General features: G+C 42.3%; 1 protein-coding gene across 6 annotated transcripts in view; it reads right to left on the bottom strand.

The window, feature by feature from the left end:
* The window catches only part of agrn (agrin), a 256,975-nt gene that overhangs the window by 169,100 nt on the left and 64,286 nt on the right, over positions 1-23,589 (bottom strand). For 4 of the 6 annotated variants that reach the window (XM_083920018.1, XM_083920020.1, XM_083920024.1 and 1 more), the window contains exon 3: positions 21,881-21,901. The exons of the other annotated variants lie outside the window; for them this stretch is intronic. In XM_083920018.1, the coding sequence (XP_083776144.1) occupies positions 21,881-21,901 (21 nt within the window). The remainder of the gene's footprint in view (positions 1-21,880; positions 21,902-23,589) is intronic. 6 annotated transcript variants of the gene reach the window in all.

The raw sequence follows: 23,589 nt of genomic DNA, 5'->3' as shown, positions 1-23,589 counted from the left end.
AGAGTATAACATTAAAGTAGCATTGCTATGGTTGCTTGTGAGGAAGAACAACAAGGCCGACACAGTTTACAGTTCACCATCAAATCTGACGTCTAAAGTTTGGAAGACGTTTGGATTCTATAAGAAGGAAGGAAACCTCAACACAGTCTGGTCATTTGAAAAGATCTGTAGGGCAGAAATGAGGACGAATCTTAAAACTTACCTCTACATGGGGAAAGCGACACAGTCCACAATTTAGCTACAACTCGGCAAGGTAAGCAGCAGTGACGCTTTTATAGCATTAGCTTATTTGTAGTCATTAAACAAATGTTGAGAAATGTATCAGATTGCATCGTATCACATCGGATTGTTACATATTAAAATGTATCGTTCCATGAATTGTATCGTAGCCCATGTATCTAGATACGTATCGGATCGACCTATAAGGGAGAGATGCACATCCCACACGCACTCTCCAAGACAGCTGATTAGCTGGAAACCCGGCTCAAACTCCTGCACTGACAAACACCCTGCGTGGCTAAGCATGACCTCTGACCTCCATCTTTAAGAAGAAAAGAGAATTTCTCCACAGGGATCAATAAAGAATCATTCCTTACGATGCTGGGTCACCGCAGAAAAACCTCAATCCTCCCTGCTGATTGGTCACAATTGTATCTTTTAACTAGTGTCAACAAAGGTGGAGGTACAGTGCATCCTCAAAGAGCAAAGCCATTTGGAAAAACATTACATGAATTGAAGTTGTTGTCAAACATCTATCTTTCGTTGGTCTAGGGGTCTGGGGTCTAGGTTTTGGACAGAGGGACTGAAGATAGGTGTGCTTTATCATTTGTACTGTAATCAAAGGATGTGGATCCTCACATTAAGAAGATCCATGGTTTGAATCTCTGAACCTTTCTATGCCATGTTCATAAATGGATGGATGGACTGATCGATCGATTGATGGATGGACCTTGTAGTAGAAAACCAGCTCAGACTTATTAAGTAATAAAAATCCATTCATATAGGACAGGGGGGGCATTACAAAAATCTAGAGTAAATCAATAGAAGAGGGCATACACAACATACAAGACCTGTATGTACTGTATGTGTGTATGGATTTTCTACATGTCCTTCTCTCATGGCCGTCCCTCTTCATCTTTATCAAACAAGACTCAATCACAGTGGGAGCGGAGTGTGCTGATGTGTCAACTCCTCTGTCATCCAGAAGTGGCAGGGATGGAGTAAGGGGGAGGTGGGGAAGGACAGCGGACCTATTTTTTGCGAGCAAACGCATGACAATGATGAGCTTGGCGTGTCGCCGAGGCAACAAGCAACCTCATCCATTATTCATCTGGGTAACAAACTGATAAACGAGGTAAATGAAGAGGAACAACGGCAGCGAAAATCATGCAGACGGACCTAAAGAGACATTTAGAAGCCGGCGGCATCCTGAGGCGCATATTAATCTGCGAGGTAAACAACAAGGTCTGGACACAGGGTCAAAGCAAAGCGGCTCTCATCCTTGAGAAGAGTAATGTGGAGCAGTTTTGCAGCTTCAGAAAATTGTTTTTATCCACAAAACATGTGGTTGATCAGATCCCGGACCAGTTTCAGGCAGGATTCGCATCTCTGCAGAATCAACATATGTATAGTATAGTATCATCAATCAGCCACCTACCATGTGCACCCAGCACCCTCCATTTCAGACTCCTCACCATCAGAAAACAGACTACAAATCCCTTTGCAGCACGACATAAAGTCACACACAGTTGCACAGGATTACCAACACAGGTACAGAGAGCAAAAATGATACCCCAAGTCTCACATGTAATGCCAAATTCATGTTACACGATCTGTACGAGACAGCAGGGGGATGAATTATTGCCTGGTTGCTACGGTAACACCCGGTATGCAAAAAACAACATGCCGCGGTGTGAAAAACGGTGATTTGTGAGATTTCATTTTGAAAACCATTCCAATGCTGAGGGGAAGGAAGGGAACGATGAAAGAGGGGGGAAAGATTGACAGGGAAATAGGGAGAGAAAGAAAAGAGACTCGGATACAGTGACAAAAAAAACATGAGGAAGAAGGAGAGAAACAAGGCGAGGCTTCACTCGCAGCAATTTGCAGCAGTGCATTAGACAATTTGGGTCACTTCTGTCACTGTATTTCTATAAGACGAGCAGAAACACCTCATCTGCCAATCATTTCATTTCCATTCCAACACCTGCAAGCCATTTGCAGTCTGTCAGTTTTACCTCTCCCTTTCATTTCTCCGCATGCCACTACATTCCCTGAATGATAACACACTGGCAATTTCTACACTGGCATAGCACAGGCCAGGACATGATACCACCTGCATCCAAAGAAGAGGAAAATAGTGAGTCCTTTTTTTCCAATCTTGTCTTTCTTTCTCATTCTCTGTTGCTCCACATTCGGTCCCAGTCCCACTCTCAGATTTCCACCTACAATCCCGCCTCCCACCCACCCCTTCCTCCCTCGCACACCCCCACCTCTTGATCAAATCCAGATCTTTGCCATCTGACCCTTAAGAGTCCTTGCAGGGCCCGGTGTCTCCCCGGGGACCCGTGGCCAGATCGTATGTCTCGCCTCTCTCGACAGCAACAAATGAACCAAGCGCTCAATAGCTCGCCTGATTGGGTGCCATGGATCTATGCCATCATTCCTAATAGTGGAGCACCACATAGCCACAGCGCTTTCATTTACAGGCGTTACTGGCCCACTATATCAGAGCAGGTTTTATGAAGTTACATTTTACATTTCTTCATATCCTGTTAGAATTAAATGCAGGCTCAATTTTGAAAGTGAAAATAAAGAAACCTGCAGTATAAGGGAGGAGTTTCTCTGCTTTTCTGGACTGGTTCATTTTGAGAAATACAACACAGCAAGTCAGAACAGTCTGAAGACCTGAAAGAGAACATTTTAGGCTTATAGGCTGCAGAACTTTATGCTATGAATTGAGATTTACCAATGCATCCATATTCATGAGTTTTTTAAGCAGCTATGCAATTATTACACAGTGGTAGCCCAAAAATGTCAGAGAGATGAAACTGTTTTTGAATTTTGAGGATTAAGAACCTGTTCGCAGCACTTCATGTTTACCGATCAGGCCGCTCTGTGAAGCTTTGTACCAAGGAGGACCAGAGGGATAAGAGAGGAAATAAGGATCTAACACAGTGAGTCCTGCTTTCCTTAAGACGGAGCACTTGCTCACTGCTGTTTGCAAGACAGGATTTCACTCCAGTTGTAATCCTTGAATTCCTTTTTCGGTCTTGTCTTCTTTCCCTTTTGTCATTACTGCATTGACAGCGATGAACAGCGATGTCCTTTTTCCTTGGATTGTCTGTTTTCATGACATTCTTTTCTTGTTAGTCGAGCCTTGGGAATTGAATACTAATAATAACCACAAATTACTTCTATTCTTACCACACAACTCAAAAGCACCACTAAAACACCTGTGCATCTGATTTACTAAATACCAAGTATTAATAGTGCTAAATGAAAAAAACAGGTAGAATGAAAAAGAACAGCAAAACATTCATGTATGTAATGTGTGTGTAAAAACTGCACATGACAAGTAAGTTCATTATCTATTAATCTATTGATTGATTCTTTTTTGATTGATTTGGGGTCTTGAAAATGTTTGTTTTGTCTGACTAACAGTCCCAAACCCAGAGATATTCATTTGCAGTTACATAAAATCAGGAAATAAGCAAAGGAATAGTTCAACATTTTGGGAAATGTATTATTTGCTCTCTTTCAGGAGTTAGATAAGAGGAGCAATAATACTGCCATGTCCCTAATGTAAATATAAAGTAGGAATGCACCGATTTATTTGCAGAACATCGGTATTGGACGATATTTGCCTCGTTGACTGCCATCTGACTACCGCGAAATTAAAAAATGTCATAATTCACAGATGGTAGTGGCAGATATGCTGCTACTGCAACTGCTGAGAAGACGCTGGCATGACGTATTACACTTGGAGTATTACATGGTGTTCGAGAAGGATCAGACATTAACCGGAACCAGAAGACTCAGTTCTTGATAACCACAGCATTTGAGAAAGGGAGAAAATTCCCCACACACAATGCCAGAGCTAAAAAAATTGCCAAAGCTCACTTACAAGGTAATAGAGTTCATAACATTAAATGAGCAGCCTTTCGATGTTGCAGAGTACTTTGGGTTTTTGAAGCCTACACTATACCCTTTGTATACTACCCCTGAACTCTACAACGTCATGGTCACACACATTAATGAGCTAACGTTACTGAATATATATGGAGTTAGCTTGCTAGCCCTGTGAGTATGCTTAGCCTGACAGCACAGTGGATTGACAGAGATTTTAACCCGATAAAAGCAGTGTGACTGTTAAGTCGCTGCACTCAACCAAGAAATGGATCTACACATAACCCCCCATCAAAACAAATGTGTTCTTTAGTAAACTATAGAGGTGCTGGTAGGTGGATTTTGTTCCCCTTTTACAGATCTTGTACCCTTTCAAAGTATCTGTATTTCCCAAAACCAAGCCAAGCTATTCCTGTAAGATGAAACCAGCATGTCTGCAGCATGCTCGTTTGATTAATGACTTTAATGATTTAACAGTTCTAACTCTTTAATTAGCTGATGATCTCACGTCTCGGTATTCAGACTGTGAGATGCGGTTGAAAGATTTTTGAAAAAGACTGTAAGCGGTCCTTGAGCTGAGATTGGACTACTATTTCCACTTGAAAAATGTACTTCATGCTTAACTAATTAATCGATTATCAAAATGGTTGTCAATTACCATTTCTCACTAATCATTTGAGCACAAGAGTTGATCTTTCCCTTTGCACACGTCTCCAAACATGAAAAGTGCACTTTAATTTAGGCTAATATTATGAAACCAGACTTCAGCGTCGCACCCCGGCTTTCTGTTTTTCCGTCAGACAGGTGTATATATATTGTATCACGCCTTTAGCAGATTTAAGATGTCTTCAACATGTGCACACACTTTTGGATCACTGTGTGTGTGCTGTGGGGCTGTAGATTCCTGTGATGAAGAATCTAGGGCAAACCCCTTAAGTGGAGAGATGGGGAGCGGGAGAGAGATCATCAGAGCCATTACTGCGTGATAAATGATTTGCTAGCTGGTGAGATACCCTGAGGGAGACGGTGGGGCAGGGCGTATGCGTGTGTGCCGTGTGTATGCGTGCTTGCTGTGCACTTGTGTGTGTGTGTGGATTTAAACCTGTGGCCGCTTTCTATCAAGATCCCATGGCACCCACGTCCTGTTAATGCAATGTGCTTCATAACAAGGGAAAATGAGAGTTGAAGACGCAGCCACACACACACACACACACACACACACACACACACACACACACACACACACACACACACACACACACACACACACACACACACACACACACACACACACACACACACACACACACACACACACACACACACACACACACACACACACACACATACACACACACAAACAATTGAACTCTCACTGAATGAATTCACATTTTTCTCTCAAACACACACACGTTCTATCACAGTAAGACACAAACGCAATCAAACTTCTCCACACACACACACACACACACACACACACACTATCTCACCCTCACACTCTGCAGGCAATCACATCTCATGGGAGAAGGAGCTGAAGCCAGGGCCAAGCTCAGAGGAGGAGGCAAATTAGTGCAGAGTTGAAAGATCAGTGGTAGATGGAAAGAGGGAGAGATTGGGAAGGGTTTAGACGAGGACAGATTGGTGGAATATACCGACTGCCTTAACAAGGGGAGAAGAAGTTTGCGTTTTGAAGGGGGGGAGAGGTGTAAGAGGCGAGAGAGAGAGAGAGAGAGATACTAAAAGGTGTAATAAGACAAAAAAAAGATTAGATGTTAAGAGCTTGAAAGAGGGGAATGAACAGAGAGAGAGAGAAGAAGAAGAAGAAAACACAGGGGAGCTGGAATGACAGTGAGGAGTTGAAAGGGTGAGCGTACAGGAGAGGCAGGGAGAGGGTAATGGCTGGTGGGAGGGGTGTGAGCAGCTCCTGCCAAGATAGAGGAAGAACCAGAGAGGGAAAAGAGCGAGAGAAATTGAGCAGCGTAACCCTCAAGACCCTGCTGTCTGCGGAGGAGAGCGGTGTGTGTAGGTTGATGTGTACATGTGTGTGTCTACATAGTCGTATGGTGCACTCTGCGCTGGCAGGTCTTAGAGTTGGTGTCAGGCTCCTCTGCTTCTCTGTGGTTGAGATTTGGAGGAAGGGATTTCTGCTGCGATAGCCCCCAGGGGAGCTCTTCTTGCTGGGGTAAGACTGCCTGCCTGCCTGCTTGATCTGCCGGATCCAACCTCTGGAAGAGGCCCAGGAAGTAAGACACAGCTGGATGAGCTCTGGCTCAGAGTTCCACATCACCAGCCAATATACATCCTGAGGTGATACGCTAACATACAAATGGAAGTGTGAAGAGTCTGAATGCACGCATTGCATGCAAAGTAGTTCCTCTCTTCAAAATCTTCATGTTGAGCTTTACAGCAGTTCTGGATCATTTTAATGGGCATTCTTTACTATTTTCTGACAATTTGTACGCAAATTATTAATGGATTAACAGACATATCAACGTTGAATGAAGGTATTCATTCCCTGCCACCTTCCCTGTTTGGCAGCAGTAATGGAACTTGTGTCTAAGACCCAAAATGGTAGTGATAATAACCTTTGTTTGTTTTTCTTCTAATTACAATTATCATGCAGCTAATTCAACTCAAACTAAAGTCCTATCATGAGAAACAGAGCCAAGTCAAGTTATCTAATCAAATACATAGTTGCCTGGTGTTGTGTTGGCCTTTTTTCTAATATTACTTTTCCCTTTTTTTCCACAACTGTGCATTAACAATGATCCACGGCTTAGGTGCCAAGAAAGCACAAGGAACCATGAGCACAAACTGCTTACCTACAGTGGTGCTAGCTAAGGTGACACGGATCCACGGAGCAGGACTGTCTAGGCACTAGGTGTATGATAATATATGTTCTTGTATTAGTCATTAGTTCAAAGAAGGAACTTGTTTGAAAGCTTCAAATAATACAAAGCTCTATGTATCATGTTTTACTAAATATGTTGACATAAAATAAAATAGTGAGCTATGTAACTCCAATATAACCGCCTGAAAGGCCCAGATGTCTGACCTTGGCTCAAAGCAGGATTTGGCTCCAAAGCTCAAATAGCTGATGATGCAAGACATAACTTAGAGTAAGCTTGATCATCCCCTTAGCAGAGTTTATCTTTGCTCAGTCCCATATCCCCAGGTCAATAATGTTGACTCATCGACCAGCTCTTCCTCTGTTGTCGATAAAGCAAACTGGAGCCTTTTAGCTTCTGCTTTTGCTCCGTAAAAAAGAAACAAAGCAAATGACCCCCAAGGACTGATCAAGACCCAGGAAAGGAGGCCGATGCTGAGGATAAAGTCCCATTCACAGGGCTGAGCATTGTGTACTTTCTTCAGGCGATTTCCATTCTAAAAACTCACAGAAATCCCGTTGACATTTACTCACAAGGATTTGAAGGGGGATTAACAAGGCAATGATTTGTAGGCGGAAGGACCCAGGCTGCTGCTGAGGTAAAGAAAGAGAGATGATTTGGGCGCTCTTGCCCTTTAAAATTGTTCTTTTTCTCTAGTGATTCAAAGCTTGCTCTTTCTTAACATTGTTCTCCATCTTATCGATTGGCAAATCAGCTGCATAATAGACAGGTAGTGCTCAACGCTGAGCGTGAAAGGCTTGAGGTGAAAGAGTCACAGAAACAGTCCAGAATATTTAAATGGACAATTAAGGCAGTCCTTCTTGGACTTGACTGCAAAGGACAGCCTGAGAGTGAAACAGCCATCTCTGGGAAGGAGGAAGGTGAAAGATTATTGTCTCCCAGAGACTGAGAGGCACACAAAATAATTCACCTGGAAATCAATTTCCATCACATCTATTACAGACCATCGATGGACCGAGAAAGAGAGAGAACGAGAGAGGCGGACCAAGAGAGACTCTCATTGCCCCTTTTTATCCTGGTTGTATTTTTCTTCCCTCTTTCACTGCCCAAACCATTTCCACAGCAGAGTGCACTGGCCACAAAAAGACATCTGCAGACAATCATGATAAACAGTCTGTATCACTCCCATTTGTTTCCCTAAAAACCACAGAGCCGCATGAGTAAAAGCTACAGCTGCTGCATCTTCATGGAATGCTTTCTGCATTAAATCATGACGCAATCAATCAAAACATTGGTGTAGACAACTTTGGAGCGCAGCTGCTGATTCATTCAAGCTGATGCCTTAAAGACACTGAGACTTTGATTAAAAAAATGCGTCCATTTCGTAAGATAAAATGAGGCAGTAATGAAGAAGAGAAAACTATCTTTATACCAACACTGGATTTTTCCCAGAATTGATTCTTGTTAGGAGGCAAAAGCCTTGCATTAAGCATTTAGACCTTCATTTTACAATGGATCTCTCCCCAGAAACCCAAACTAATTAGACTCAAAAATAACTATTACTAAAGAAAACCACTACTACTATAAAGTCTAGCTGTTGGCAAAGAGGAGACAGCTAGTACCAGAAGTGGACAGTGCTGGTTTCTAGGAAGTTAAAGATACGACCAAAACTAATATGTGGACCAGTGGTCCGGTCAAAATATGCTTTGCTGCTTCTGCACAGAACCTCCACTCCACTCTCATAAAAGGTAAAAGGTAAAAGGTCAACGTGAGACTCGCATTGACGAGTGTAACGTTATAGTAGCTTTGCCACTGTTGCTTGTGAGGAAGAAAACATGGCTTACACACTTTACAGTTCACCATCAAATCTGAAATTGAAAGTTTGGAAGAAGATTTGATTCTATAAGAAGGAAGAAAGACGTCTGGCAACGTGTAAGGTATGTAAAAGGAGGTAGCAAGGCGAATCTTTAAACTCACCTCATGATTGATGCTAGTAATGTTGCAGCTAGCACAAGCAAGAACAAGCAAGACAAAGGCTTTTTTCACAAGCTAGCCACGACTCGCCGAGGTCTAAGGTATTCACAGCATCTATAGCCTGTTTCGTTGCTCAGGACCTTACAACAGTTAAAGTCATGTCTTTCATGACATGGTAAATAAGTTAGACTTTGTTTCTTCATAAAGTCGGCTAAGTCTTTTTTTGTCTACCTCTGGCTATTGTAAAAGTAATAAACACAATGTTATTCTGAAATGATACATCTGTCATCCATTTTCTTCCCATACCATAACGTAAAGGAACCCTGGTCTTTTGTGAATAATATCTGTTTGTAGCATTGACAATTTTATAGACCATTTTAATGGAATTCCATTGCTAGGCAACAGTCTTGGTCCTTGTTTACTTCCTATCAGCTGATGTCATTCACATTCACTGGAACCGGAGACAAACTAGGACACATATAGAATATTTACATCTTTGAAAAGGGCTACAGAATTATGTTTTGATTCATTATAGAGAATGATTGTCTTTATTAAACAAATGTCGATAACCGTATCAGATTGCCTTGTATCGCACCGCATCGATGTATATTAAAATGCATCGTTCCCTGAATCATATTACAGCCCATGTATCTCTGGATCTGTTCTTACAAGGGAGAGATGCACAACCCTACTATTTTCTATTTTTGCAAAATAAAAACAGGTTATAAAAGCTATTCCCATTTTGTATCAGAAGTGAAGTGGTTGATTGAATAGAGAGCCCATAAAGAAGATGAAGTAGCAAACTTGTTTAAAACCTAAAGAGCTCCTCTTATTTTAACAAGAGCACAGCCCACCATGCCTCGTACTCCATCCAAACTACAAATTTCTCTAGTTTCCCCCTGCAGAGTCCTCATTATCAAGCAAAGAAAACCGAGCTTATGTGTATGTGTATGTATGGAGAGGGGAAGTGAGAGATGGTAGAAAAGGAAATGAAGCAGAGAAAGAAGAGGTGATTGGTGTGACTGAAGTTGGGGGGGGGGGGGGTCCGTCAGCCTTTGTAGGTCAGCGTAAATGTTTAATGCTTTATGCTGATGAGCTGATGCTCGATATGTGTCTCTGTTTCATGGAAGACGCACTCTGAGTTGATCCCAGCTGCTGCTCACACAAACATGATTCCCACACATGTGCAGGCATAAGCCGCCCGCTCCTGAGCCCCCGCTTAAATTCTCCCCGACCTCTTGGCACGCCAATTAAGCAGGTATGTGACAAGTTGGCCGCAAGTGCCAATTAGGCCAATCTACCTCTGCTACATGTCCCCTTCCACCCTCCTCCCCATGGTTTTCCCAGCAGCAGCTCCCACCGTCCTCTCCCCACTGGCCCTTAATGGATTTCCATGCCACTATCGCTCTTCCAACACACCCATTTACCCCAGCTACACCAACATTGTCGGTCCAAATGATGTAACTTTAATAGGCCCACTTTAACATTCAGTCTAAAAGCAGGAGCAGACATTTGCTTTGAACAAACATAATTATTTAGCCTCAAGTACACGTCATAATTGAAAGACTCTGATAACAATGTTGCCTTGTTACATGCACTACATTAAGAAACTGCGAGATGGATTAGTGTTACACAGCAGGGAGGAAAAAACTTAATTCAGTTTGCAAGCTTTAGCAAAGAAACCCCATAATGGCCTGTTTATCTTATCAATTAGGGAACCATAATCTTTTTTGAAATGAGAAATGTGGCTTGCCACAGGGCACAATCACCTCATAAATAAGGTACGTCCTAAATCCCCAAACCAATTTCTTCAATTTGCCATACAATGGATTATAGCTTAATTTTAGTGATAATGGGAGTAGACACTTGAGAAAATTAAAATGGAGAACTTTAAATTTCATGAGTCGTTTCCAAATGACCCCCAAGGATGGTAGAGAATCAGGTGGAGGAATTATTCAAATCACACACAGGTGTCTCTCTAAGATACTGCTTAGTTTGGGAAATAGAGTAAAAGCCAAAGGGCACCATTTGGCATTTTTTTCAATTTGATCAACAATCATTTCAAACACTGATGCAGTTCTGGACGCATTATTTTCAACATGTAGTCATTAAGGATTCAGTGGAAGCCTGGCCGTTAATGGCTTTTAGATGCTGCCTCCCACACCCTACTTGATGGGGCATGCTTTCCATTAAAGTGAAAGTATTTTGGATGCTTACAGTTCGATCATAAAGCCCCATATGTTGCGTTGTTATTTCCTCGGCTCTGTTGCAAACAAGCTTTCCTCACTTTTACAGCGCGTGGCGACATCGCTGCGTGGAAGCAAACGTGTCAAAAATCCAAATTCATCACTGTCAGCGATGGTAATTGGTGCTGAAAAAGGGAAGAAAGACACGCTCTGAGCTACTGGAGTGATTAAAGGCATCACACAAGCGAGCGTACACAGTCTGTTACTTGGGGCAGGTTCTTTTCTTGCTTTACTTTTAATGTAGCCATATTTTATTGTTAAAATGTCAAAGAAGATCCATTACACCTCCTGTTAACAGAGCACACAGTGTGCACAGAGCGTTGGACCATGTGTGTTGAATGGGGTTTGGTGTGGAGATTTAGTAGTGTGGTAAGGCCTCCAGCACTGCTTGTTGTGGCAAACAAGACAAAAATGGGTCCTTTATACTGGGTGTGGCCTGAATTCCCACAAAGCCCCCAGTGGGTCAGTGCCTAAGGAGAGAGTCTGTGTCTGGATGGATGGATGGATGGATGGGTGTATTGGGGATGGCAGAGAGGATCCAGAGTGTCAGTGGCAGCAATGGGAAGCTTAAGGAGTGACGGGCAAAGATGGATATGGGGGAAGGGAGTTCATTTAGATATATGTGTTATTGCTTCATGAAAAAAATCTCAGAATCTATTTCAGAATATGGCAGATGATGCTAAAAAAAACATAAGCATGTGAAAACTATATCATTGCTGATCTGTTTAGGCATTAACTCTATATCACAGATTTTCTAAACAACGAAATATCAGTATTGGCCTAAAAAATCCAGTATCAGTCTGGGCTTTATTCACATGTTCCCCCACTACACTGATAACAATCTATACCTGCAGTGTACAGCATATCCAATCATTCAGACAAAATAGCATTTTCATGTGGAAGCACATTTTATATCCATGTAGACTGAGAGTAACCCTGTGCCCTCTTAACACTTTAAACCCCTCTGTCCAAATGCACAGCTGACACAATCGCTTTTAACTCTCATTTTTCTTAATCTCAAATCCATGAATGCAACACATCGGGGGCAAGCCTGCTAATGGAGACCTCACCCCGTGTCTCTCCCATGAGGCCGTCTGTCCTGAGGAGGAAATGGGGGTGACGGCGGGGGGCATTTAGCGAGGGAGGAGGGCGTGGGCGTGTGTTGTGACTGGACGGGGTAAGAATTCTGGGTCATGGACTCAGTGCTGGCCCCTTAATCTCGAGATGCACAGGGTGGGGTGTGGGGAGGCTACACACACCAGATGGAACAGACCCCCCCACCCCCCCACCCCAACACATATACGTGCTTAGCAGGCCCCTAGGCACGTGCACACGTCCTTATCCCTTCACTGCAGCCCTCTGCATATACAGTAGGTGCGATCATGGGTGAAAGAGATTAAATTACCATAACCTAGATATTGTAACCCCCCATGACCCACTGGGTTATGATGGAGGCTCTGCCCTTGGCAACACAACCCCAGTAGTGCGCCACAGCACAGACTTTGCACTGGCTACTCAGTCACTTGAATGGCAAGCGCTGATGCAACAGCAGCTCAAATAACAAATTAAATATGAATGTGAATGTGCCCTCCTTTCATTGTTTCCCTCCTCATGTTTCTTCCTTTTAATGATTGGAGTATATATGATGTGCTCATAATAATTTTGGTTCAAATCCATCTCACAGCCTGCCTTTCTCGTTCCTCATTCCTGTCACTTTTGGTTCTGTTTTTCTTTCTAAGGAGCAGATGCACCATAAAAAAAAAAACATCATTAAACTAAAATACCTCTATGACAGCACATTTTGCCTGAGTTGCGGCTGTTTTTCTATTAAAAAAAAAGAAGTATGTATTTGAATGATAATGCCCTTCAGTCTGTTTTATTCTGTTATGTGATGCCCTGATGAGTGTGACCCCAGAGAGCAGCAGCAGGAGGAGGACAGATAGAGGGCTGTGCTCAGCTTTGGACTCTTCAGAACCAAGGATTGTTAAGAAGGGAGAGGATGAGGAGGAGGCGATCAGCTGGTGGAGCCACCTCCCTATACTCGGGGTTGGAGCATTTACGCCCCCTAGTGTACCTACCTGTCCTTGCAGCTTTAGTTTAAAGACTGGCATGCAGCTTCTTCCCGTTTTAACACAGAATTAAGAAAACACCACAGCAGTTTAAGGTGAAAAGAACTTTTTGAAAAATCAGTGGTTCCAATGTTTATTTTAGTCACAATTAACTATTTTTCCATGTTTAATGTTGTTAAAGTACCTATGCAATCCTCTATTGAGCCATGTACAGAGGTCCATCTCTGCTACAGAAAAGCAGATCACATAGATCAGGTGGAGATTCGGGGTTTTACATAAGCAGGTCTTGAACCTGGGTTGTCAAATTGAAAGGGAACACGATACTCCCAAGGGTGAGAAACAGAAGGGCTTCCTCGAAACAAAAAGAAGCAAGATAGACCCAGACCACAGCAATCATAATGTGTGGAAGCTGCAAGAGCAGTACACACACACACACACACACACACACACACACACACACACACACACACGCACGAACACACACTGAGAGAGAGAGCAAGGCCACAACAGTTATTTCCAAGTGTGATCTGTTTCCATTTTCTCCTTCTCCTTTTCTTCATGCTCTATCATGTTTCAGTAAACACTGTTTCAGATGCCCAGGACAACAAGCAATATATGTGTTGTGTTCTAGTATCAAGAGAAAGAGACAGCTGGGCAAGTTTGAGGTTTACCCAGTGCAAATCATATTTTAGTCCAACAAATGTAACACTGAAAAGCTGACTCGAACTACCTGTTGTTGTGACCTAAAGCATAAAAAAGAGAAAAAGGCAAAAACACTGATAATTACCTTTATAATATCCAAGGTGAACAACAAGCCGGTTGAACAACCCAAGCCACCTAACTCCAATTAACTGATATTCATCTCTTTGTTATGAGGACACTAATACATTTGTACTGTGCAGCAAGCAGCCATGAGATGGCAGCAGATGCAAACAGTAGCCCCATCCTCTCCATTCAGAGTCTGGAAAAAACTACCTGTAAAACCCACCACAGGTTGGGGAAGAGACTCTTAATCACTCCATAGACCTCCACCTCAGTCCCTACATCAGCATGACTGATGAAGTAGTACATAAAAAGGCAAGAAACCTGTGAAGTTCATTAACTGAGTGCAGCTGTCAATATACTGGGGGCTCTAAACTACATCTATGACACTTTAAGTAACTTGTCAATATAACAATATATCTTTCCCTCATATATTTTTGGGTAGTATCTGGTAAAGATTTACACCATTCATCTACAAACATCCGGTCGGAGTAAATAACATCTACTGTAGAAATAAAAGATAGGTTAATCATGTGAATCTCTGATCATGCCTTGGTGTACTTGTACTTTTAATTGTTCACTTGCAGTGAAATTAATATTGTCGTAATATCAGGGCTGCTTGAAAACCTTATGAAAGTAGCTTTAGACCTTTAGATCATAGCACAGAAGAGTCAGTTATCAAGCTGATAACCAAAGTGAAACTCACTACAAAATGGAGTATTTCACTAATACTTAAGTGGCTAATATTCCAGCAAGGCAAATCTGATGCTTCTAGTCCACAACAATCAGAGGGGTACTTTCAGGGTAAAAGAAGAGCTCCAATACACCAAAACGTTTCACACACATGACTGAGAAACTAAAGGTGGCTGAGGACCCATAACATATTCCACACACTTTCCCATATGCCTTTGACTACCTACTACCTACCTTCCTCTTGTAGGTGTGGTGCTCTACAAGAGGGAGGTAGGTAGTAGGTGTCTACAGAAATTACAGCAGGCCAAGGCACAAACCAGACAAGAAGCAATAATACATAATGCAGGATGATGCCAGACTAATGAGCTTGACTATGACACAAAGTTCGATGGAGGCCTTGGAGATAAGAGTTTGCATTTGGGTCAGAAATCATTGTGGAGGAGAGGGCAGTTAACAAAGCTGTATCTGGCTCCAGCAGGAGAGGGTGAGGTGGAGGTGGAGGATAGTGTTCAGGCCTGCAGGGGGAAAGAGTGGCTGGGATCACTGCAAGGACCCTTGGTCATGTTCCAACCAAGTCAATTAAGTTACAGCACTCGGTGTGTGGTGTGTGTGTGCGTGTGTGTGTGTGTGTGTTATACATAACAGCCAGGCAGACAGACTCCTGGCGGTTTATGAAGCTGCCAAAAAAGAACTTGTGAAACTCAATAAACATGCCCCTGGTCAACAATAATCTCACAAAAATCGTAGCAAAGCACAGCTGTTAATCAGGGAACGTACACTTGAAATACTTTAGTTCAAGTGGCACTAAGTCCAGCAAATATAAACTCTCAGATCAGGATAAAACATTTACATTTTGAAAACTTGAATAGTTTGATAATGCTTCAGCAGCTGTGGCAGCCATTACATGAGTTACTATCAGTAAAGTTTTTTTCTAATGTTGTCTAAATTGTTCTAATCCTCACATAATCGTGTTTTTAAAGATATAAAAATGCAGCAGAACTGCAATTATAAAAGCTCAGTAGCTGAAATTAACCATTCATTTTCGATGATTTGCATATGTATTAGGAGAGTGTAACCACTTTTGAAAACCATTATTCCCTTGGGAGGAAGAATCTAACCTAACCTAACCTGAAATTGCAGTCATTAAAATGAAAATCTTCTTGTGCAACACAACTCTAGCCTGTCGAGATACTTGAATGGGGTATCCGTTATGCCCCTGCCAGTGTCAAACTTTCTTTGTCTCTTAGTCGTGAGTTGTATTATGTATGCATTTCATTTCATTACAAGATATGCCTAACAATATGGACAACATTTGAGAATCCGTTGCAGATTGTTACCGCATTGTTTCTAGGTGAAGTCCAGCAAATATAAACTATCAGATTAGGATAAAACATTTACATTTTGAAAACTTGAATAGTTTGATAATGCTTCAGCAGCTGTGGCAGCCATTACATAAGTTAATATCATTAAAAAAAAATACTAATGTCTAAATTGTTCTAATCATCACATAATCGTGTTTTTAAAGATATTAAAAATGCAGCAGATCTGCGATTATAAAAGCTCCGTAGCTGAAATTAACCATTATTTTTGGATGATTTGTATATGTATTAGAAGAGTGTAACCACTTTTGAAAACCATTATTCCCTTGGGAAGGAAGGAATCTAACCTTACCTAACCTGAAATTGCACTCATTAAAATGAAAATCTCCTTGTGCAACATAACTCTAGCCTGTCGAGATACTTGAATGGGGTATCTTTTATGCCCCTGCCAGTGTCAAACTTTCTTTGTCTCTTAGTCGTGAGTTGTATTATGTATGACTTCCTTTCCTTACAAGATATGCTTCCTAACAATATGGCCAACACTTGAGAATCCCTTGCAGATTGTTACAGCATTGTTTCTAGGTGTTAAAGAGCTGAAAGAATAGGAGTTGTCAACCCTGCCTTGCCTTCACAGCACTAAACATATGCTGCTGAGAGCATCTGCTGTCTATACACAGCTCACTTTCTTAAACACACACACACACACACACACTCTACATTTGGAAATAAACACTTGCATGCACATACGCCTATGAAAATAAACAGTCGTGCGCACTTTTAGAAATAAAACACTTGTGCATACCAGTGTGCAAGAACTGACACATAAACCTCTGAGGCCCAGACACCTTGAAATGGATACACCACATGTAGACGATAAACTTGATATTTACTGACGGGATAAACCCCAAAAGAAAGGCAAATGAGACGAAAGTTAAAAATTTTTCAACTTATCTATCCACACTCTCCTTATCACAGCATCCATATCTGTTTGTTGTTTGTTTTCTGGGTTTGATTTCCAGGCAACATCCCTCAAGAATGCCAGGGGTTAGGCAGCCAAATCACAAATCTTGGATATCTTAAAATACACCACCAAGATCTGTATTTCCAATGATGACTAACTTTGACAGATAAACCAGACTGAAATATGAATGATTGATCACCTACCATAAGGAAGACTTTGCAAGTTATTTTTTATATCATACTGGAAGGTGGGACATTTTTCTAAAACTCAAAGAATGGTGGAGAAAATAGTCTGCATTAATGTCATGTACAAGTAATTCAGAGTTAAGGGGCTGAACAATGAAAAAACCCTAGTATGGTGCTTGAAACTCTGGTCTATTTTGTGAGCGTGTCAGCTCATTAGCCTCTTATCTGAGGAAGGGCTGATACAGAGGGTCGGGGTGGCCCTGGCTACAGGGAGGTTTTTTTTGTTGGACTGATAAATGAGGATGTCTCCGATCCAAGGCTGGGCTCCTAGAGGGGGTCTGGGGGCCTCGCTCTGACCTCAAGGAAGGAGGCAGAGAGGAAGTCAGACGTGAGGAGTGAAAGGGACATGGCAAGGGGGGTGCCGGTGATAAATAGTCAATGATAACATACGGGGCTGCTGCTTGCCTTGCTCAAAATGGACTGTCTCAACTTTACTCAAGCAAACATTAGTCTAAAAAAGTCTTGAAGAACATGAGGATAAACCAGAAACTGTGGCTTCAACATGTTGCAGATCAACATGCCAAAGTATCTTTTAAACTTTAAGAAGGAAATTATATGAGCAGTCTATTTATCCCAATACAAAGAACATATATCAAACATCGCCTGGACATCAAGGTCACAGCTGACAGACTCCATGTGAGACTATTTAGTGATTCACTCTACTCTTTATAGTCAGTCTCTGTGTCTTTCTGTCACATTTGTCGTTTTCTTTCAACCCCTGCAGGTCGATCTCTTTGAATTAAACAACAGCCCTAAAAGCAGCAAAGAGCTAGAGAACCTCCAGGGTTCAGTTAAAAGAGGGCAAAAAGAAGAAAGCCCACAGTTCCTTTGACTGTCAGCTGTCAGTCAGGAAGTGAGCTGTCTCTGAAAACAGTCCGCTGGGAAATACTAGGATAAAATGCGCAGATGCGAAGGATGTATGCGTAGCGGCCTGTTATCAACCACCAATCAGGAAACTATTGAGCATACATCATTTAATAGGAATGACACCTACCCTCATGGGAACATAAGGGCCAGAACTAAAGAGCCAGAAGCTTCAGGCCGTAACCCTCCTCTCCTGATTACTGCACAGACTGACCTCCCAAACCAGACAGCAGATAATTGCATCCCATCACATTTGAAAGTCACATTAAAGGGCTGATAATGGAGTTCTGACTCAGAAAAAAGGGGATCACTGGAGCAGACGGATGGAACAACAGATCCTTCTTTGACTAGCAAAGGAAATTGGTATCTGCTCGATTCATAGCAGAGCCTACAAAAGATGTCCTCTCCACTGACGTGCATTGTTAATGGTGCGTTGCTTTTGAAAGGGCCAATCTACCTGTTCCTTGTTGAATAGGGGTGCTTGTGGAAAACGGCGGTGTGCAGATAATAGGGTCCGTCGGTGGTGAGACCAGCGCAGCTCATTCATGTGCTGTCACACTCTGCGACAGAGCCCTGAGGAAACTGTCCTGTCTGACAATGCAGATGTGACAAAGGTGCAGCACACCTTGCCGCACTGAATCCTTATCCCATGATTCTTTTACTGTCAAATTCATATGAGGCACAACATGTGAATCAAAGGATGAACAAAGGCGTGAGATCAGAAAAGATTCACAGTACAAAGATAGAAGCAGAACAGAGGCGTGACATTGTACATCCTGACTAGAGGCTAATGTGAGAAAAGGCACCCAAGGTGGTTTGTTTGAGGTGTGACCACAAAGGGCACCAACCACAGGACTGTGGGACAATAGGTCACTAAATAAACTGTCTTGTTCTGTTATATTACAGAGCAAGCAGTAATTGGAATAAAACAGCATCTCACTATAATGCAAGGAATATGTGTGTGTGTGTGTGTGTGTTTGTGTGTGTGTGTGTGTGTGTGTGTGTGTGTGTGTGTGTGTGTGTGTGTGTGTGTGTGTGTGTGTGTGGTGTGTGTGTGTGTGTGTGTGTGTGTGTGTGTGTGTGTGTGTGTGTGTGCGTGTGTGTGTCCTACAAATTTGGAGCAATTATCACCAAATTTGGCACAGAACAACAGGTGGCGCTGTAGCAACATAATCAAACTATGAAGGAATTCCTCTTTGTGAGTACAGTAGGTATGTATGACTGTCCTACACGTATCTCAAGAGCCGTTCATCCAATCAACTTCACACTTGGAGGACCCAGGGGAGTACAGTATCGAGTGTGGCGTCAATTATATGAGCGCTACTCAAAAACCGATGCAAGCAGAGCTTACGGGGGCCAAACAATTATCCCGCTCTTAACGGGCATGTATTCTGAAAGGTCACATGCTACCAACAGGCACGCCCCCTGACAATACTGCAAGCAGTGATACCAGGAACCAAGCAATCAGCCTGATCCGAAAGGGCACTGCACTGGTCAGTACTATAAGTGAGGAAGGCCCGATAGGTAAGGCAATGATAAAAGTCACAGAAAGTAAATTTCACCCTTGTTATTATTACTCTGTAGTCCAAACCCCTCTTGGGCGAAGGGAAATAAAGTTTAGAAGTGATGTTGCCATCTCAGCTTGGTTCAAAGTCTGTTCAGGGCTGAGTTGATTTCTCCACCTGCAGGTGCTTGTTTGCTCGTGGAGGGTGGTTAGCCCTTATAGCTAATGAGATCCCCAAGGAAGCCGACGCTGAGCAGGTCACTGACTGTTGCAAGCGCCAGAGCCTTCATAACCCCACCATGCATGACCTTTGACATCACCCCTACCTTTATTCTCACCACATAATCTTGTTGAAGTCAAAACCTCACTCTGGGGTTGATGCCACACAGACATGCACAGTACATTTTTAACACACACATACACACTTGTTAAGGACAACTAGAGTGACACACAGGGTGGTGGCTTATTTGATTTCCCCAGTTGTGAAATGTGGCAGGCTGCAGTAATATGGTGAGTTAACTGGAACTATTGAAGAAACAAATAGTGTGCATCATATCAATGTAAAGGAGAAAGCTTATACGCAAACAAAAGCTGCATATAAGCCATTTTTGCACTTTTATTTATTCACATTTTAGTAAAATCATTTGTCATGTTGCCCAGTATAATCATAGATGGAGAAATAATCTAGCAATAATTTCATGAAAAGCAATATAATGTTTAAGTTCTGGACATTTTATCACATCTTGTTCCATGAAACACAGTGACTTACTGTACATTCCCCATGCTTTTACTGCTATTGGTGTAAGAATGGAATTGGCTGCTATCAAACAGCTTAATGAGGCAAAGGGCTTCTTTAACAGCAGACATTTGAATTGGTCATAGTAGGGAAGGCACCGATCTTACTTATTACATTAACGAAAACTCTGTCTTACAAGCCCCTTTCACACGTGCACTGCAAACCTGAAATTATCCAGACATTACCCAGAGGAGCTATGTGTGAGAAAGCAAATGTCCAAATGGGTTGGACTGGACACTAAACAGACTCTATCCTGCCAACTCCCTACCACAAAGACTGTGTAATGTCCGACTGAGCCCATGTCTGAAAACAGCGGCTCATTGTCTAGAGAATTCACAGCAAGCGAGTGGACGTATTGATGACGTTTCTATTTTGCAGTTGACACAAAACCGAGAGAAAACAAACATGCCAAGCTGAAGAAGAAGGGGGATTTATGAGATTCAGGATCTTCTGTCAGTACGCACCAACGCCAAAATGGTCAGACAAATTCAAGGAATGGCAAAAGACTGTTGTGTATGACCAAGTTATACCAACTGTGGTGTGATCCGCGTCATGTCCCGCCACCTGCACACTCTACCCAGGAGCCACCTCTCACCTAAACCAAACAGACTATTTCCAGTAAGTGAGAATGCGTCTGACACGAACAGTCTCTGTTGTGTGCTTCATGTGAGAAAGGGAAACTCGCATGAGAAAACAGTTCTATTCAAGTGTAAGTCGTGATAGTGAGCTTGCATGCAAAACACCAAGGGAAAAAAATCGACCATCACTCATTTTTATTATTTACACTTTTGTATCCTACTGTGACATTGTTAGCCTGATAAATAGAAACAGTTAAACTAAATAATTTAACTTCAAAATGTATTCGCACTAGCACAGTTTGTCATAGCTTGACACAAAAGTGGCAGTGCTGTGATTAAATCACTGTGGCAACCCTAATTACACCACAGCAAATTAAATACATACAGCATGTATGATATGGGGCTACAGCTTTTTAATTCTGTCAACAAGTACAAGATCGAGGGCTCCCATCTATTAAAAGATATTTTTCATGCATGCAACAGGTGAACACTTTCACAGCCTCCTGTTCCCCGATAGGATGTATCCGCATACAACTCACATACTTAAATCCCTCTGAAACCTTATTAACACTGACACACTGAGACACTTTTTGTTCAGACACAGGCCTCCTGGGGGTGTACTTCAATGGTGCGTGTGTGCGTGGGTGTCTGTGTGTGGCATTAATCTTCAAGCTCCTCCTATTGACTGTCATTTTAATAAGGCCTGCACGAAGAGAGAGAGAGCGAGAGAGCTTTCGATATGATGAGATCTAGTTTAACCAGCTATGCAGCAGGGTAAAAATTCCTATTAAAGTTTACTCCTTTTTTTTCCACAAAGTCAATCAGGAGACATGAAGATTAACCACCTGTTAGCAAACTGAAAAAGCACTGGAAGACAGTTTGGTGTGCTTACCTGCAATTATATATTTGTGGGCTTCGGCAGGCAAAAAGGGAAAGAAAGAAAACAGAAAGAAATACGGTTAGTGAAAGTTAGATCTCATAAAAAGTGTTCAGAAGAATCAGAATGTGTACAACTTTGGAGAAAAAGGAAGCAGGAGCAGAAAGAGATGGATTGAGATGAGTGACAGGAAGTGGATAAATTAGGAGGAGAGGTGACCACAGACAACAAATGCAGTTTTTTTTCAAAGGTAATAATCAGCGTATCTGGCAACAAAAAACATATGCATGTCCAACTCTGAAAATATGAAAACAGCTCCTCTCCCAAAAAAGTCGATATATATACAATAACTGTCATCTTCCATCAAAAGTATTTTTGGATATCGCTCAGGTAAAGAAATGCAAAACGGGAAAAACAAAATGATTGCACAAAACTCCAGGGCCTATATGCAGGTTGAATTCAATGGCTCAAGAATGAGGATGGTATAACTGACCAAACCCACCTACCTCAAACACAAAAAACACCACTGACATCTCCTCTATCTCACACACACAGGCTCATGCAGGCCAGTCAATCTACTGTTTGCCCAGCTGATGCAGATTGATGGTGAGCAGTGTTGACAGAGCATATGAGCGGCTCATCCATAAAAGATGGGCTGGGACGGGCAGAAACTGGGAGCTATTTACCGGGAATAACACGGAAAGTGCATTAAACAGCTGATAGAGACATGTTGTCCGTGTTCTAGGCGGACACTAACCCTGATCATTCTGCTCAGAGATATCACATAAAATTATATTATCATAAAGCGATGTCAAACTGCCAGTGTTTTAAACTAGTTTGGTGAAAGAGAGGAGAAAGAGGCAAAACAAATTACTATATTCAGAGGTTGTATGTTGCATTTTTTATAAGTGTATAGACTAAAAATATGTTTCCTTATCTGTGTGTGTGTGTTTGAAGAAGAAGAATTACTTTATTTATCCCGCAACGGGGAAATTGAATTTACACAGGCCCGAAATACATACACATGCACAGACAGGACCTATACATGCAATTAAGGAGAGATGTTAGAGTGAGGGGGCTGCCAGTAACAGGCGCCCCGAGGAGTTGGGGGTTCAGTGCCTTGCTCAACAGCACCTCGGCAGTGCCCAGGAGATGAACTAGCACCTCTCCAGCCACCAGTCCACGCTCCATACATGGATTTGAACCAGTTAGCCTACGGTTCCCAGCCAAGCCACCCATGGACTGAGCTGCTGCCGCCCGTCTGTGGGTTCATGTCAGACAGTAGACTTTCAGTTTATAAGCTAGCAGCTATAGTCATCTTTTCAAACATAAAAAATGACCCTCTGTATTGTATTGCTGTTTGAAGTTTCAGGACCACCCGTCACAATTTATTTCCCAACCACCATCCATGCATGAGCTTGTTTCATTAAAGCTTATTCAACCACCACCCCAATAGCAGTCAACTAAAAAAAAAAAAAATCCAGTAGTCGTTCTAAACAATGACCTCACACCCTGACAAAACAGGTGGTTTGATGGGTTTTGTCCTGAGGCGGGTATTAGCCCAGTGTCAGCTCTCCTCCTCTGTTCCACCCTCTTGCATTTCTCTCGACCTGCTTTCTCTGCCCTCGTCTTGATCCTCATTATTCCACACTGGGGTCTTTGAGGGAGCAAACGGTCTATTATCCAGAGATGGAGCTTAAGACAACTTAAAGCTCTGGAGGAGT

The sequence above is a fragment of the Echiichthys vipera genome (genome assembly GCF_963691815.1).
Source record: "Echiichthys vipera genome assembly, chromosome: 9".
NCBI classification, from domain to species: domain Eukaryota; kingdom Metazoa; phylum Chordata; class Actinopteri; order Perciformes; family Trachinidae; genus Echiichthys; species Echiichthys vipera.
Note: the sequence above shows the minus strand (reverse complement) of the source record. Positions and strands in the feature narration are given on the sequence as shown.